General features: G+C 43.2%; 1 protein-coding gene across 4 annotated transcripts in view; it reads left to right on the forward strand.

The window, feature by feature from the left end:
- Positions 1-14,546, forward strand: part of tenm4 (teneurin transmembrane protein 4) — a gene marked incomplete at both ends in the record, with an annotated part of 173,254 nt that overhangs the window by 84,647 nt on the left and 74,061 nt on the right. For 3 of the 4 annotated variants that reach the window (XM_083637873.1, XM_083637874.1, XM_083637875.1), the window contains 2 exons: positions 76-276; positions 7,046-7,231. In XM_083637873.1, the coding sequence (XP_083493999.1) occupies positions 76-276; positions 7,046-7,231 (387 nt within the window). Of the gene's footprint in view, positions 1-75; positions 277-7,045; positions 7,232-10,348; positions 10,376-14,546 lie in introns of all 4 variants that reach the window. The other variant, XM_083637876.1, reaches the window with a different exon arrangement.

The following is a 14,546-nucleotide window of genomic DNA, read 5'->3' on the forward strand; positions in this document are numbered from 1 at the left end:
CGGGCAGGGGAGCCGTGTGTCTGAAAGGGAGGAACAGCAGGTGTCTGTGTGACTGTCGCTTTGGAACCTTTTCAGTGGACTGCCTGGACCCGACGTGCTCGGGCCGAGGGGTGTGCGTGCGGGGAGAGTGCCACTGCTTCATGGGCTGGGGGGGCCCAGGCTGCGAGAGCCCCAGGGCCTCCTGCATGGACCAGTGCTCTGGACATGGGGCGTTCCTGGCAGACACTGGAACCTGCAGCTGTGATCCCAGCTGGACCGGCCACGACTGCTCCACAGGTGAGTGCTTCGTTCAGAGGCGAGCTGTGGCATTCCTTTTCACACACCACTGCTGTTTGAGCCCTGATTACCATGTAGCAGAAAGACAGGTCGTTGACATGAAATATTACACGGGATTAAATAATCAGGTACTACTGCTACTCAGTGGTCCTGAGCACCACTTTAGTGAGGTGGTCTTCATTAAAATTGAGAAGTTATAATTATAAATTAAATTATAAAGAGATATTTTCTTTTACACCACAAATATTGGTCTTCCAAGGTTGATATCAATATTTTGTCCTGATATTCAGTATCTTTAAATTGGACCTTTTCATACTAAAAAAATATAAGTCCAGGGTTTCCCCCTGAATTCCCACAGGTAATGTGACATTAAAACTTTCCATTGAAACCCAGACAAATAAAATTGTTAAACTTACAGTAAGGCAGGGTAACGCAACATACGTATTAACACTTTAGGCTTTAAATGAAGAATTAACTAAACATAATTGAACAATAAAGCAAACTGATAAAATGTCCAAAGAAAATATATTATTGCAGATTGTATACCCTGTTTTTATGTAGCTGTGGTCAAGGAGAGACCTCCATCACAACCATTAACCATCATTCAATATAGAAGCCAATTTGGCAATCTGATATCGTTCTAATGCCATAACATATTACCAAGGTGGATAAAGATGTTTGACACCTGCCTGTAGTTACAGTAAAAAGTCCCCCCATTATGTACAGACATAACATTATCACCAGTCCTAACTTACTGAAAAATTGGTATCACAATCACCATCATCATCATCATCAAAATTGCCTAAGTGGGCGGACGGTGTTAGTCACGATTTGTTACATCCCCAGTGATGTCATAAATCAGTGAATCGTGATGTCATCAGTGATGTCACTTGAGCGATTGTGATGTCACCAGTGATGCCATCAGTGAAGTCACTCGAGCAATATACGCTCGGCCGCTACACGGCCTCGCCCATAGCTCGGCTACTGTGTGGTCTCACCTGCCCTATTGCCGTGTGTGTGTGTGTGTGGGTTGCTCACTAAATGTTATTGCATCAGTGATGTCACAATGCCTCCTTGTGTGTGTGTGTGTGTGTGTGTGTGTGTGTGTGTGCCCCATTATGATATCACTGATGCCATCATCAGTGTGTGTGTCGTGTGTGTGTGTGTGTGTGTGTGTGTGTGTGTGTGTGCCCCCCCTATGACATCACTGAACAGTCTTGTCACAATGCCTCCTTGTGTGTGAGTGTGAGTGAGTGTGTGTGTGTGTGTGTGTGTGTGTGTGTGTGTGTGACATCACTGATCAGTCTTGTCACAATGCCTCCTTGTGTGTGTGTGTATGTGTGTGTGCGCCCTTATGACATCACTTTTGACATCATCATTGATGACATCACATCATTAGCTAATTAGCCTAATTAAAAAATCCGGCTCCATCAGGTGTGTGCCCCCTGAAGGTTTCAGCCCAATCGCACCTAAAATGGCATAGCTGCCTATGGCCGAACACAGAACTTGAAACATCGCCCACATACTCAATTTTATATAGATATCTCACAATCATCAATAAACAGACTCTTGTTGCCATGCGATAACATTGACCTCTCTCCCAGTTCATCTCTGATATCCGGCTCGCTTTTTTATATAGAATTTATCTCGCTGCTTGATTCAACGTGACTGGTAAATGCTAGGCTCCTCACAGAAATAAACATTTGTGATTATATTAAAATAAAATGCCTCACAAACGCCCCAATTATTCACATCAATGATCAGTTGGAGCGCCACAGCTAGCAATCAAAGCCTGGCTGATTTTCTAAATTAATTTCCTTTACGAATGGCTTCATCCTAAACCTCCACATGGTTAGCCGGCAGCCACAGAAGAAGAAGGAAACGAGCATAGCAGGGATCTTGTCAGCGGCATGATCTAAAGCAAGTTAATGCTCTTTCTCCAGTCCTGGCTTTCCTCACATTGACTCAAGGCTCAGAGCTGATGGTGGGCTTTTTCTCTTCCCTACTGTGTTCCCTTTGTCCGTAGGGAATGATCTCCCTAGGTAGTCAAGACTAGACTGAGCGTAAGATATGGTTTTACAGCTAGAGTATCGTCTCCAGGCTATAAGGATTGGAAAAAAAACACACTGCACAATAGGGTTCAGCTTTGACTTTTAGCTCACATTTACATGTTACTGAAACACCTAAAGAAAGAGCTGTAAAATATGGCAACACTGAATTCTACATTTTGGAAGTGTGCCACTCTTCCCACGCGTTATAAATGGAAGTCACCGGCCTCTATCTTCCCAAAAGCGCTAATTTAGCGTTTGCACGAGCGGACACAAGCGCATGCCTGTGATAATTGTACTTGGCATTGGCTGCCACAAACCAAAACAGGCGTTTCAGCGCTAAAATGTGGTGATAGATTGCATTACCCTATCGTCAGCAGCGCGCAATTACTTTGCGCTAAGAGCTTTGAAAAGGACCTCTTATGCGCAAATACCTCTCTGCGCTGGGTGCGCTGCACGGCGATTACCGTTGCGCTCCCAGCGCAGAGAGGTATTTGCGCAGTGGAAAGTGGAATTAGTTTTGGATATGTTATTACGCACAGCCTTGCCACGCCAAGACATCAAATTATGCAGCTAAAATTGGGTATTAGCAGATAATTCAGTGAGGCAATCAACTATAACTCACTGAGAAACTTTTATCACATCGCAAAGAGGGAAATTAATTGAGAAAACTTGTTGGACAATGGACATAGGCTATGTACCTTCATAAGCCGGAGGTTCGTTGGCGCCACAGACGATCTGTCAATAAGCTCTCTCTGTCCTCGCACGAGTGAGTACACTCTATTACGCATGGAGATAATTACTGCATATTGCATGCCTCGCGCAAACAAACCATTGCGAGACGGGAATCTGATTGATTTTGATTGACGTAATGCCCAGCCTTGCCTGGCCACGCCTGTGAATAATTCTGGTAGTTAAGACCGCCCAAATCCCGTTTGCGCAGGCGTTTTGAGGCGCAAATGATTTTGGCATGGCTCTAATTTGCGCTTGCGACACCTGCCGTGAACCTTTCCGCATCCCGGCCAAGAATTGCATCCCCAACATATTTCGGGGCTGTTTTAACTTAGAAATCAGGGAGGTCATGTCTACCAGACAATGATATCACTTTTAAACAGTTATATTTCTGTATAAATGATTACAAGTATGCTCCCGTGAGGTGGGGATGCTTTTTTTTGCTGATTGGCTGGGGAGCAAAACTCCCAAAACAAAAGGCGGAATGCTATCTTCCCTGCCTTAAGGCACGCGCAAACAGGTGCGCAAACGCTATTAGGGTATAGCGCCTGTCGGAAGATAGAGGCCACCATGTTTTAGCATGACTTATGCCAGCGTGCACGTGGGAGCGTGTCAAAGTTAGTCACGGCTTGATGTGTTTGCACAAAGTTTTCCCTCATGTTTGCTTTCCAATTTGAACAAAGTCCATCCGGAGCCTGTGAAAACTCAGCCAAAGGCTCCAGTATGCAGCAGTGTTTACCCTAAAGACATTCAGTTTGGCATACACATGAAAAGACGATTTTCTTGATTGAACGGAGCTCTGATGTATCAATCAGCTCTATCTTTGGTGATGCTGATACAGTTGCAGCATTTCCTTTAGACAGCATCATTTGTATTCACACAAAATATTTCTGAAATTAGATTTTTAGTCGAGCAGTCACGGAATTCCTTTATATTCCAAGCAGGCACACTGACCTATTAGGTAATCCCAGGGATTTTGAGGGAAACGGGCAGCGCGGCTGAGCTTGCCTGGTGTAAAGGAGTTCTATTTATGATGATGAGTTGCTCCTTTCTCCTCCTTTCTCCTGTTCATTGAAGAGCTTTCCGTGCTCTAATACCACACTACAATCTATGCAGGGATATTACAGTTGGCCCTCTGTAACCCTGCAGACTAGGAGAGGAAAAGATGAAAAGCTTTCAATATGTCTTTCTTTCAATATTCTGTAAACCCCCTCCCCCCCCCAAACTCATTTTCTCAGGTGGTTTCGCCACAGTGTGTGACCTGTGTGCACAGTTGGTAGTAACGCTGTTACTAGCTATAAAACAATGCCTGAGGTTTTATTTGCTCTTATATGTGTGTTTTATGCCACTTTTGCTATTCTGCCACCCGGAGGAAAGTTTGTTTACACGCTCCTTTAGTGCAAATGGTAAAGGCTATCATGGGGACGGGAGTATTTCTCACTGTGGGTTCCTCTGGCCTCGGGTAATGAGGGTTTGCCTGCAGGATGTAATTGCATCTTTATCACGTTCAAGTTTTCTCCTCTGTTCCAAGTAAACCGTCGTCTCGCAGTCAGTTTGAGACACACTGACTGAACAGTGCGTGTTGTTTTATATTACAGTATTATTATATTGTCAGCATAATGATATGATTTTTCAAGATTTATATGTTCATTAGCAGCATTTATTTTACTCTAGGTCTTTCAGCTGCCACACAAAGGTGCCTAAGCTTTACTGTGCTTCTGTCTCCTCTGTGTTCAAAACAATCCTTTCTCCTTCCTCTCAGTAGCCGTGTTTCTATTCAGTTTTAAGCTTTTGAAAAGTCGACAATCTTAAAATTCAAATCAGGAGCGTCCCCATTAACGGCTGTTAAGCAAATACGTGGTTGTGTGTGGGCCCGGGGGGTGAGACAGGATCAAAGATGGAGAAGAGAGAGCTTTCCAGTGGTTAAAGGAATAAGTAATAATTATTCTATCATGTAATCTGGTGGCCATATTTCTTTCTTTCTGGCGGTTCTGTGACACTCGACATATATCTGGGAAATGAGTCACACAAAACAGCTCTGGGAGTCACCGTGTAAAAGGCGCTTTAGGGACGGAGAGCCTTTGGGTGCAACGCTTTAGGATCCAGAACATCTGATCTGCTGCAGGATTATCGGCTCGTTTGTTGGCCCGGCCAGTAACGTTAGAACGCATCACAGTAGACCTGACATGCTGCCAGCTGTGCACAACACAGGCTCCAGCTAATGAGTCATATTCGTTAAATGTTTGCTACTGTACGTCACTACTTATTAGAAAATTATTCTCCCATTTTGCGCATGAACTGTTTTTCGAAAAAGGAAAAAAAAAAAAAAAAAAAAAGGAGAATTCTGTTTTTTTACAACCTGAACCTTATTTCCAGATGGATTTATGTTTTACAACTCACCCTGAACAGAAATGTATGTAAAACAATTATAATATAAAGTATAGAACTAGAACACGCTGCACAACGGCCGGGAACAGAGGCTGTAGGGGCACCTGCTAAGCATGTACAGTATTTACATCCTATAAATAGATCTTATTTTCTGCCACGCACCGGCTCATGTGTTTGTATGCGCAAGATACCATGTAATGCGTTATCAACTGTTATTATTGCTAACAATGCCTAACCCTGGATAGTTTTCCGACTGTTTTACTGGAACGCAGTCAACTTGGATATGACGTCATTGCAGCCGAGGCAAATGTGTGTGTGTGTGTGTGTGCGTGTGCATGTGCGTGTGCGTGTGCGTGTGCGTGTGTGTGTGTGTAAGTGGCTCTATGGGGCACTCAGTGAAATGCTGCTAGCATGCCTCTAAATCAAAAGTCAGATGTAAAATAAGCAGCATTTGCACATTAACAAAGTCTTGTGTTGTAATTAGCTCTTTTTTTAAGCTGGTAATGTCATTTTATGGTTTGTGGCCGAAAAGACGTCTCAAAATTAATTTGTAGCAATGGCACTGTAAAAGCAGTAATTGACTTATTCAAAGACTTTACCTCCACTTGGGTCCCTATGTGTGAATTGGCATGGCTAATAGGCCAAGAATACATGGCTATTGTTCCTGGTTACCCACGATGCTAAGCCTCTTTTGTAACAGAATGGTTAATAAAGAGGTTAACATTTCAATGAGATTCATAAGTAATCTGTCAGTGTTTAATTTCTCTGAGCTCTCTTCTTGTCATACTCTCCCTCGAGTTGATGAGGCTGTAATGTCCCAGGCTCTATCACAGCCTGTCAGGGAGGTCTTTCAGCTGCCACACAAAGGCTCCAGCTAAGCTTTACTACTGTGTCTGTCTCCTCTCTGTTCCCTTCCTCTCAATGTTACTGGAGAGTGGACAGTGCTACACTTACTGTAGGAGGGGAAAAACACATAGTATCAGCATCTAATACCTCAAATCCTTTTTGTGTGAAGAAGTACCTCCTCCTCTCATAGTACTGTATGTGGTGGGCGCCAGGGATGCAGCATGTGCAGCAGATGAACGAAACATTTGCAATTTAGCAAAGATGGTTGATTTTTATTTGTCTAACACCTTTGGGAGAGAGAGATATTTAGAGTGCTCTCGCCTCATTAGAGATGAAGCCAGCTATAGTTTTTAATTAAAGCTGACGCGTTGCCAACAGACGTTCCACTCTGGTTTTTATTCTGTCGTCTTTGCGCCCCTCGCGGCACAAAGGCGGGAAGAGGCAAGGAGAAGAATCCAGTGTGCGAAGGCCCCCACAGTCCATGTGTGTCCTTTGTAATGGACTTATTAGATCTGTATTGTCAGAAGGGATTGTCCCTCATGAGGTGCAGGAATTTCTTTTCAGCCGCCATCAGACAAGGTAGCGGAGCGTGGCCGCCTTTCCCTGACAATAACTCCTGGATTTGTCTTTTTGCCTTGTCCCGTCACCGCCTTGTCTTCCCTGTCCATCCACCCCTTTATCGTCCTCCTCCTCCCTTTCTGTCTGTCTGTCCCCCCCCTCTCTCCCCCGTCTTTCTGTGTCCCTGTCTCCCACAGAGATTTGTGCAGCGGACTGTGGTGGCCATGGCGTTTGTGTGTCGGGCACCTGCCGCTGCGACGACGGCTGGACGGGCACCGGGTGTGACCAGAGGGCGTGTCACCCGCGCTGCAACGAGCACGGCACATGCAAGGACGGCAAATGTGAATGCAGCCCGGGTTGGAATGGAGAACACTGCACTATTGGTAGGATGGGAACAGGTCTTGGTTACGGTGTGGGGGTGGGGGGGGGGGGGGGGGGGAAGGGTCTGTGTGTGTTTGGGTGGGGGGCAACGGAGGCGTGGCCTGTCTGTCTGCCTGTGTGTGTATGGTGAGCTGACTGCAAGGGTAAGGGTTCAGTTGCAGAAGAAAGGGGAGAAGCATGCTTAATTGAATTTGTGCAAGTCGGTAAAGCATGAACAGGTTGACTCTGGTCTGGGATCTGAGGCTTGCCTTCATGCATTTTAATGTGGGAATGTGCTAAGGTGTCCTTTCATTTTACTCATCCTTTCCTCATCCTTTTATTTGCTCCCTCCGCCATTTACTCTCTTTGATTTCAAATGCTGACATGTGACTCGTTGTGGGTCAACCACTCAAAGTGTTTTAGGCGCTGTGTTGATGTTAACAAGTTGTTTACTGACGTGAAGTTTTCAAGACCTTGATTGAACGTCAAGAGCTGCCTTGAAAAGCTGGGCTCAATTTAACTGAGGTACAGTCTTCTTTATGTTTTCATAGTTATTAAGTGGAAGTCAGGGAGCAGAGTAATTAGCATTAATTTTCTTACTAGCAGAGTAGCAAGAAGCCAGAGTAGACTAAAGCTTGGTCAGTGTGCACAGCAGTTCATACTCAGAGTTGGTGTAAGTAAACACCATTAGTGGTGATATAGGATGGGAATCTCCAAAGATCAGACATAAAGGTCAAATGCTTCGACTCTGGAATAGACTTGTGAAGATGTCTGACCAGAGACTTACTAAAAAACTGGCACATCGCCCTGATGTTCCTGGGCAAATTAATTGAAATCCTTATTTTATTTGAACAATTTGTCATTTATTTTTCATAATAGGTTATTTTGTGATATCCGAGAGACTATGAGTAAAATGTTTATGTATAAAGATAAATGGTCTGCTGACATATGGTATAAACAAAAACTAAGCACCTATTGTCTCATAAAAGAAAGCTACAGTGTAGAACCCTATGTGAAGTTGAACTTAAACAAAAGAAAAATGTCTCTGTCTGTGTGCACAGTTACGCTCTGGAAGTCTTCCTCTAGCGCTAGAGACTGGCAGGTTTAATGCTACCCCTGAAGAAGACAGACTCTGTTTGCTGTGTGAGTTAAGTGAAATTGAAAACAAGATTCATTTTTGGTTCTACTGCACTGCATATGAAGATGCAAGGGATGTACTCTTTAGTAAAATGTCCATTATTTATGTTGACTTTTTGGAGATGGATGATTATGAGAAACTTGAGCTGTGTTTCAAGAAAGGAACTTTCTTCATAGCAAATTTGATCTGTCAGGCGGCAGGCCTGGGAACAAAGACAGAACGTTTTGTTTAGAGAGTGATGTAATGATTTGTTTTATATTGTATTGTTTGAGCAATATGTTGATTTATGATTTATGTTGATTTAAATGCACCACTGCAACGGGAATCTATGTTGGTGTCTTATAAACCCATGAGGGTTGGAAATAAAGAAATCAATCAAAAACAGAACAGTTGAGAAAATGTTATGTTCGTTGAGTCCGTATCAGTTTGGACTTCGTGTCCTGGTGGTTGTCACACAGCTCGAAGGAATTGTTTGTTTTAAGGAACCAGCGACAGCAGCAGAATGTAAATAGTAGCAGAAGTGGACAAAGCCAAGCAGTAACCAGTGGTAACCAGTAGTTGACCTCTGTTCTGACTGCATAGCAGGGTTTTTCCTCAGTTTGAAATGCCCGCTGCCAACAGGACAGCATGCAGGAGAGTTTCTGAGTCATGGATGATTGATAACTGCGGTTTGACAGTTTCATTTGTAAAGTCTAACTCGAGCCCTTTCACAAAAGGCTCTTTATTTGTGGCTTAGGGGTCAGTGTAGCTTCATGAGGTTTGATCTGAGGACTGTCAAACCCGCTCTAACCACTCCTGGAACAGTCCATCCACAGGACATGCTCTGGGACGCCTGCTTTGCTTCAGTGCAACTGCCATGCTGTCCCTGTGTTGCATCAATTCCCTTCTCTTCTCTTCTCTTCTCTTCTCTTCTCTTCTCTTCTCTTCTCTTCTCTTCTCTTCTCTCTTTCACTGTTGACACTTTCAACCTAACATGCTAGCTCGCTCATTATCATTCTACGGTCCAACCGCTCAAGCGTCGGAGAGGAAGTACGAACACAATAGCGATCGCTCGCCCCCCTCTGCCACTACATTTCAATGAAAAGAAATTTGCAACTCCCACACACATTTTGAGTCAATAGGGAGACCGGACAAAAGTTAAGAATCGTATATAGGTGAAGCTCTGTTCTTTATTCAAATGGAGGGAAATGATTTTCTCACAGTGTGTGCTCAGGCACATCTTGGAGCACAGCTAGCTTAGCACAGAGCCTGGGCGGGCTCAGTCTGTGAATGTTTTATATACTGGCTCTGCATTATTGATAGGTCTTTTATAAGTGCCATATTGAGATCCCCACTCCCTCGACAAGAATATCCCTCACTAGTGTCATCCATTAAGAAGCCAAAGATCTCAATTTAAATCAATTTTCATTATTGAGAGCTTTGGGCTGGCCCTGAGCCCCATGCTACGCAGCCCAGTGGAGATCTGACTCGGCCTCGCCCTCGCCGACGCCTCTGGTGACCTCACCGTCTATAGAGGTGTTCCGAGATTAAAAGCACTTTTTGTTGAACATCCTCACTTCCTGTACGATATTGCTTCAGAGACTTACGGGTGGTACTACGTGCATCAATCATGTTGCTTTTGAAATACTCCCCAGAGATATTCTGCCGATCCCTGCAGTTGATAAATGGGGACAGATTGAACAGATTGAAATGTTCTTTTCTCTCGCTTACACACACACACGCACGCACACACACACACACACACACACACACACACACACACACACACTCTCTCTCTCTCTCTCTCTCTCTGTGTTTCTCTGCCCCCCTCCGTCTCTCCATCCCTCCCTGTGTGTTGCTTTGTGTTTGTTGTGTTGCTTGTAATGCATGTTGTTTGCTTCATCGCTGCACTTCTTTCCTTTTTCCCTCTTTGTAGTGTAAATTAACACCTTGCCTTGCTGTCTTGTCATGGAAGTGTCACTGTTCAAACTTCCCTTATATGTCCTGTCTTTTATCTCCCAAGCTCACTATCTGGATAAGGTAGTGAAAGGTATGGCATTCCTCCTTCCTTCTATTTTTGCCCTCTTGTCAGTGTAACTCCGCCCAGCATTGACAAATCATGACCGTAACTCCGCCCAGCATTGACAAATCATGACCGTAACTCCGCCCAGCATCGACAAATCATGACCGTAACTCCGCCCAGCATTGACAAATCATGTGCACAACACCACGCTCTTCCCCTACATCGACATGATGCAAAAGAACACTGCGCACCTCCAGTCACCCCCAAACACCTCATCCCAAAGATCCCCCCACATCCCATCAACTTTTTTCCCATATTGTCACACAGTAATCTCCACTTAGCACTTTCGCACCTGGTGAATCACGTTGTGCTGCTTGTTTTAGGCACGGGGGTGTTTGGTTGGTGTGCAGCCTCTCTCTCTCTCTCTCTCTCTCTCTCTCTCTGTCTCTCTCTCTCTCAAAGTGGGGATGCTGGGTGGGAAGGGGCTCCGTAACCTCTGCCATGCATTATGGATGAGTGTGCAGCTGTGAGCGGGTGCTGATAGGTGCTGAGGCCGCATCCTCACTAATTAAAAAGGTTCATGCTCTGCTTGGTGCAGTCAGTGCAAGGCGAGCAGGCAAACCGTGCCTCTGCCTCCAGTGCCCTCACTCTGCCTCTGTCCTTGGTAGTGGACCACCTGGCACGATGAGAGTCCTCAGAACCCTGGTGGGGGCCTCACGTTCGGCGCGGTTTAGACAGGCTCGAGCCCGGTAATAATAAGCATTCGGACCTAACTAATCATCTGACTGTCTCCACTGCTGGGCTAACCCGAGTGTTTGTTCATCTGCTCAATAAGAGGCCGGCCGCTCTCTAAATGTGTCTGGGAGGCTTTCAATAGTGAGCCCCTCTCTCCAGGGAACCAAGAAGAAAATAGAAATGGGAATATTTATTTTTGTTACAGTTGTTACTGGTCACAACTTGTCCCCATTATTCAATACTGTGTATGCTGGGTGCTGATTTTGTTATCTTCTTGTATTGCCATAGAGCCCTCTTTAGTTGAACAGAAATGTATGTTTCTACTGTAAAAACAGCAAATGACAGCAATAACAATGTCCTTTATAAAGCGCCATTGTTGTGTGCTCCTGAAATGTTTCATGATTTATTCATGAATGAACAGTCAACATTTGTAACAGCGTCATTACACATTTATATCACACTTATTGAACAAGTTTACATAGTGCCTTTCTACAGTATGTTAGGCAGTAACAATTTTGCCCCAATTGCAGAAGGGTTGGGGTGGGCATGAATTGGTAAAAGCTACTGAATCACTCTACTGGTAGGCTACATTAAATTGAAAAATAGTTCTGCTTTGCGACTTTTATTTTGAAATAGTTATTAATCAATCAATCAATCAATCAATCAGACTTTATTTGCATATCACTTTTCATACAAACGAATGCAATACAAAGTGCTTCACAGACTACAACTTGAAGACACAATAAAACTATAAGGAAACTTCACAGATGACAACTTCATCGGACCCAGTCAAACCAAGGAAACACCAGAGTCAAAATTAAAACAAATAAAACAAGATAATAACAAAATACAGGTAAAACCATCAACAAATAATGGAATAAAAAATAGACTCCTAAGAGGCGAGGAGGACCATAGAAAGTAAAAGATGCCTGACCGTGGTTTTTTGTTTGGACTTTCAGAGTGATTAAAAGGCAGCTGCTGGAAGACCTGAGGGTTCTGGTTGTTCATAGGCTAAGAGAAGGTTTGATAAATAGCTGGCTGCAAGGCCATTAAGAGCTTTAAAAACCAGTAAAAGGATCTTAAAATCAATTCTGAAACTAACAGACAGCCAATGCAGACTTTAAAACTACCGGTATGTAATGTGTGCTCGCCTTCTGGTCTTGGTCAATACACAAGCAGCTGAGTTTTGTATTACGTAATCTGAACTAGTACAGAGAGTTTTTTAGCATCCAAGTTGGACTTTACAGTAGGTCATTTACAACCTTGACTAAGGCCATCTCAGTACTATGGTTCGCCTGAAAGCCAGATTGGTATTTTTCAAGAATGTTATGTGAATTGATAAAATCATTTAACTGACTAAAAACAAGTTTCTCAAAAAAAAACTTAAAGCGGGACTTACCCCCCCAGATTTCCTGCAAAACGGCTCTCCACTCGATCCGAAAACCCCGCAGGCAATATGGCCGCCCACACTCCCCTCCTTCCTCCCCCATAAAGTAACATATCTTGGCCAATAAGTATGTAACATACAAAATAAAACAACCCGTAATATCTTAATTTTATGTAGAATGCAGAGGACATGTAACTGTTTAGTTAAACTTGCATTCCAGGAATATTGTGCTCTAAAGAGGACGATAGTGGCTCAAGACTGTTTCGTCCTGAAACCCACGCGCTTTGCGGTGGTGGTTTTAGCGTAACCTATGTGGGATTCGAGGCGTAACCTATGTGGGGTTTGGCGTAACCTATGTGGGATTCGAAATAACGCATCCGAGATATAAAACGTTATGAATATAGCCACGTTATAAACAACAAACTAACGCTGGTGATCCGTATGGAAACAGTGTTACTCGAAATGGTTAAAAGTTCTATCAATTTGGTCATTTAGTGGTGTTTTACTGCCATGTACCATAACTAACTAGCGGCTAACATTAGCCACAATAGGCATTACCCATGGATGCATTGCTCTTAAAGGGCTCGCGCCGCATGAACTACAGTAATAATCAATGGGGAAAAAAACAATTTTTCACATGAGTGGGGCGCGTGCTAAACCCACCGTGACGTCAGGATGTACCAAATGTCCCATTCATTTGAGGGCACAAAGAAAAGCAGTGTTCAACCCATAGAGGGAACTTATGCTGCTGAAAATTATACAAATGGTACAATGGCAACAGTTTGGTCTCAAATGTGGAAATTTTGACCAGAATTCTTCACACACCACCCCCAAAGTCATATATATTGGTTAAAAGCTGAAAAAAAGTGTTTTTGGGGTAAGTTACACTTTAAATATGGAAGATTGGATACTGTTGAGATTAGCTCTCAACAGTATCAAATCTTCCATTTTTAAGTAATACAATAATTTATAAATAATGTTTCTTCATAAGTGGTTTAACTATAGAGGTTTTAAGATTGTTGAGGAAAAACACCCATCTGAAGAGAGTAGTTCAATAGTACAGTATTTCCTCATCCATAGAACTAGAAACTGCTTTAAAAAGGATGTAGGAATTGGATCTAAAGAGCAGGTTGATGGTTTCATTTGGGATACACCATCATCTCAGCATCAACCAGGAGAAATGCAGCAGTGTTTCCTCATATAAAATAAATGGCTCTGGGGTAATAAAATGTACAGTTTTGTTTTGGCATAAACCTGATCTAATGGTGTCAATTTTCTCTCTGAAGTGGGCTGCAAACTCTTCACATTTTGATGTGGAAGATAAATCTCTCTATAATAAAAACAGCGTTGGTTGGTTAATTAAACAATCGTGGAAAAGAGCACTTTTGATTATTGCAGTTGTCGGTTATCAGCTCAGAAAAATGTGATTGTCTTGAATGCTTAATTCCATTAAGTAACTTAGTTTTTCTCCACCTACTTTCAGCTACTCGACAGTTTCTCTTTGTATAATTTTCTCATTCTTCCATGGAGGTTTCTGGTTGATCGGTATCTTTTTTAGTTAAAGTGGTGCCACGTATCCAGCGCAGTCCTTAGATTATTGTTGAAACTATTGACCATAAAATCAAAAGAGGAGGGTAAGAAATGTGTAGGACTGTCATGACTAGAAAAATAAGTAGAGTCCGCACACTAGGACTGTCATGTACAGTAAGTGTTCAATAAAATCTGCAGCCACTTCAGCGGCAAGCTAGAGTTTCTTCACAGTGCGCTCAGGAATATCTCGCTGTGCAGCAGCAACAGTAAAAAAAAAACACTTAAGTGATCAGAGATGCCTACATCAAAAATCTTGGAAATATTGGCAGTGAGACCGTAATAAGTCTATGATATGGCCTTGGGTTGGTTCAATATCATGCTGGATGAAGTTTACAGATCAACAGATTGAAAAATTCCATTGCATAGATTGTCCAATGTAAATTAAAATCACCTAAAATAGTAATTCTTCTATTGCCCTGATATGGGTGTATCATGTCTTCATCATCATGTAAACCCAAAAGGGTTACTTAAGCATCGCTCTGAAAA

This window comes from Poromitra crassiceps, assembly GCF_964638095.1.
Source record: "Poromitra crassiceps genome assembly, chromosome: 5".
In the NCBI taxonomy this organism is placed as follows: Eukaryota; Metazoa; Chordata; class Actinopteri; order Beryciformes; family Melamphaidae; genus Poromitra; species Poromitra crassiceps.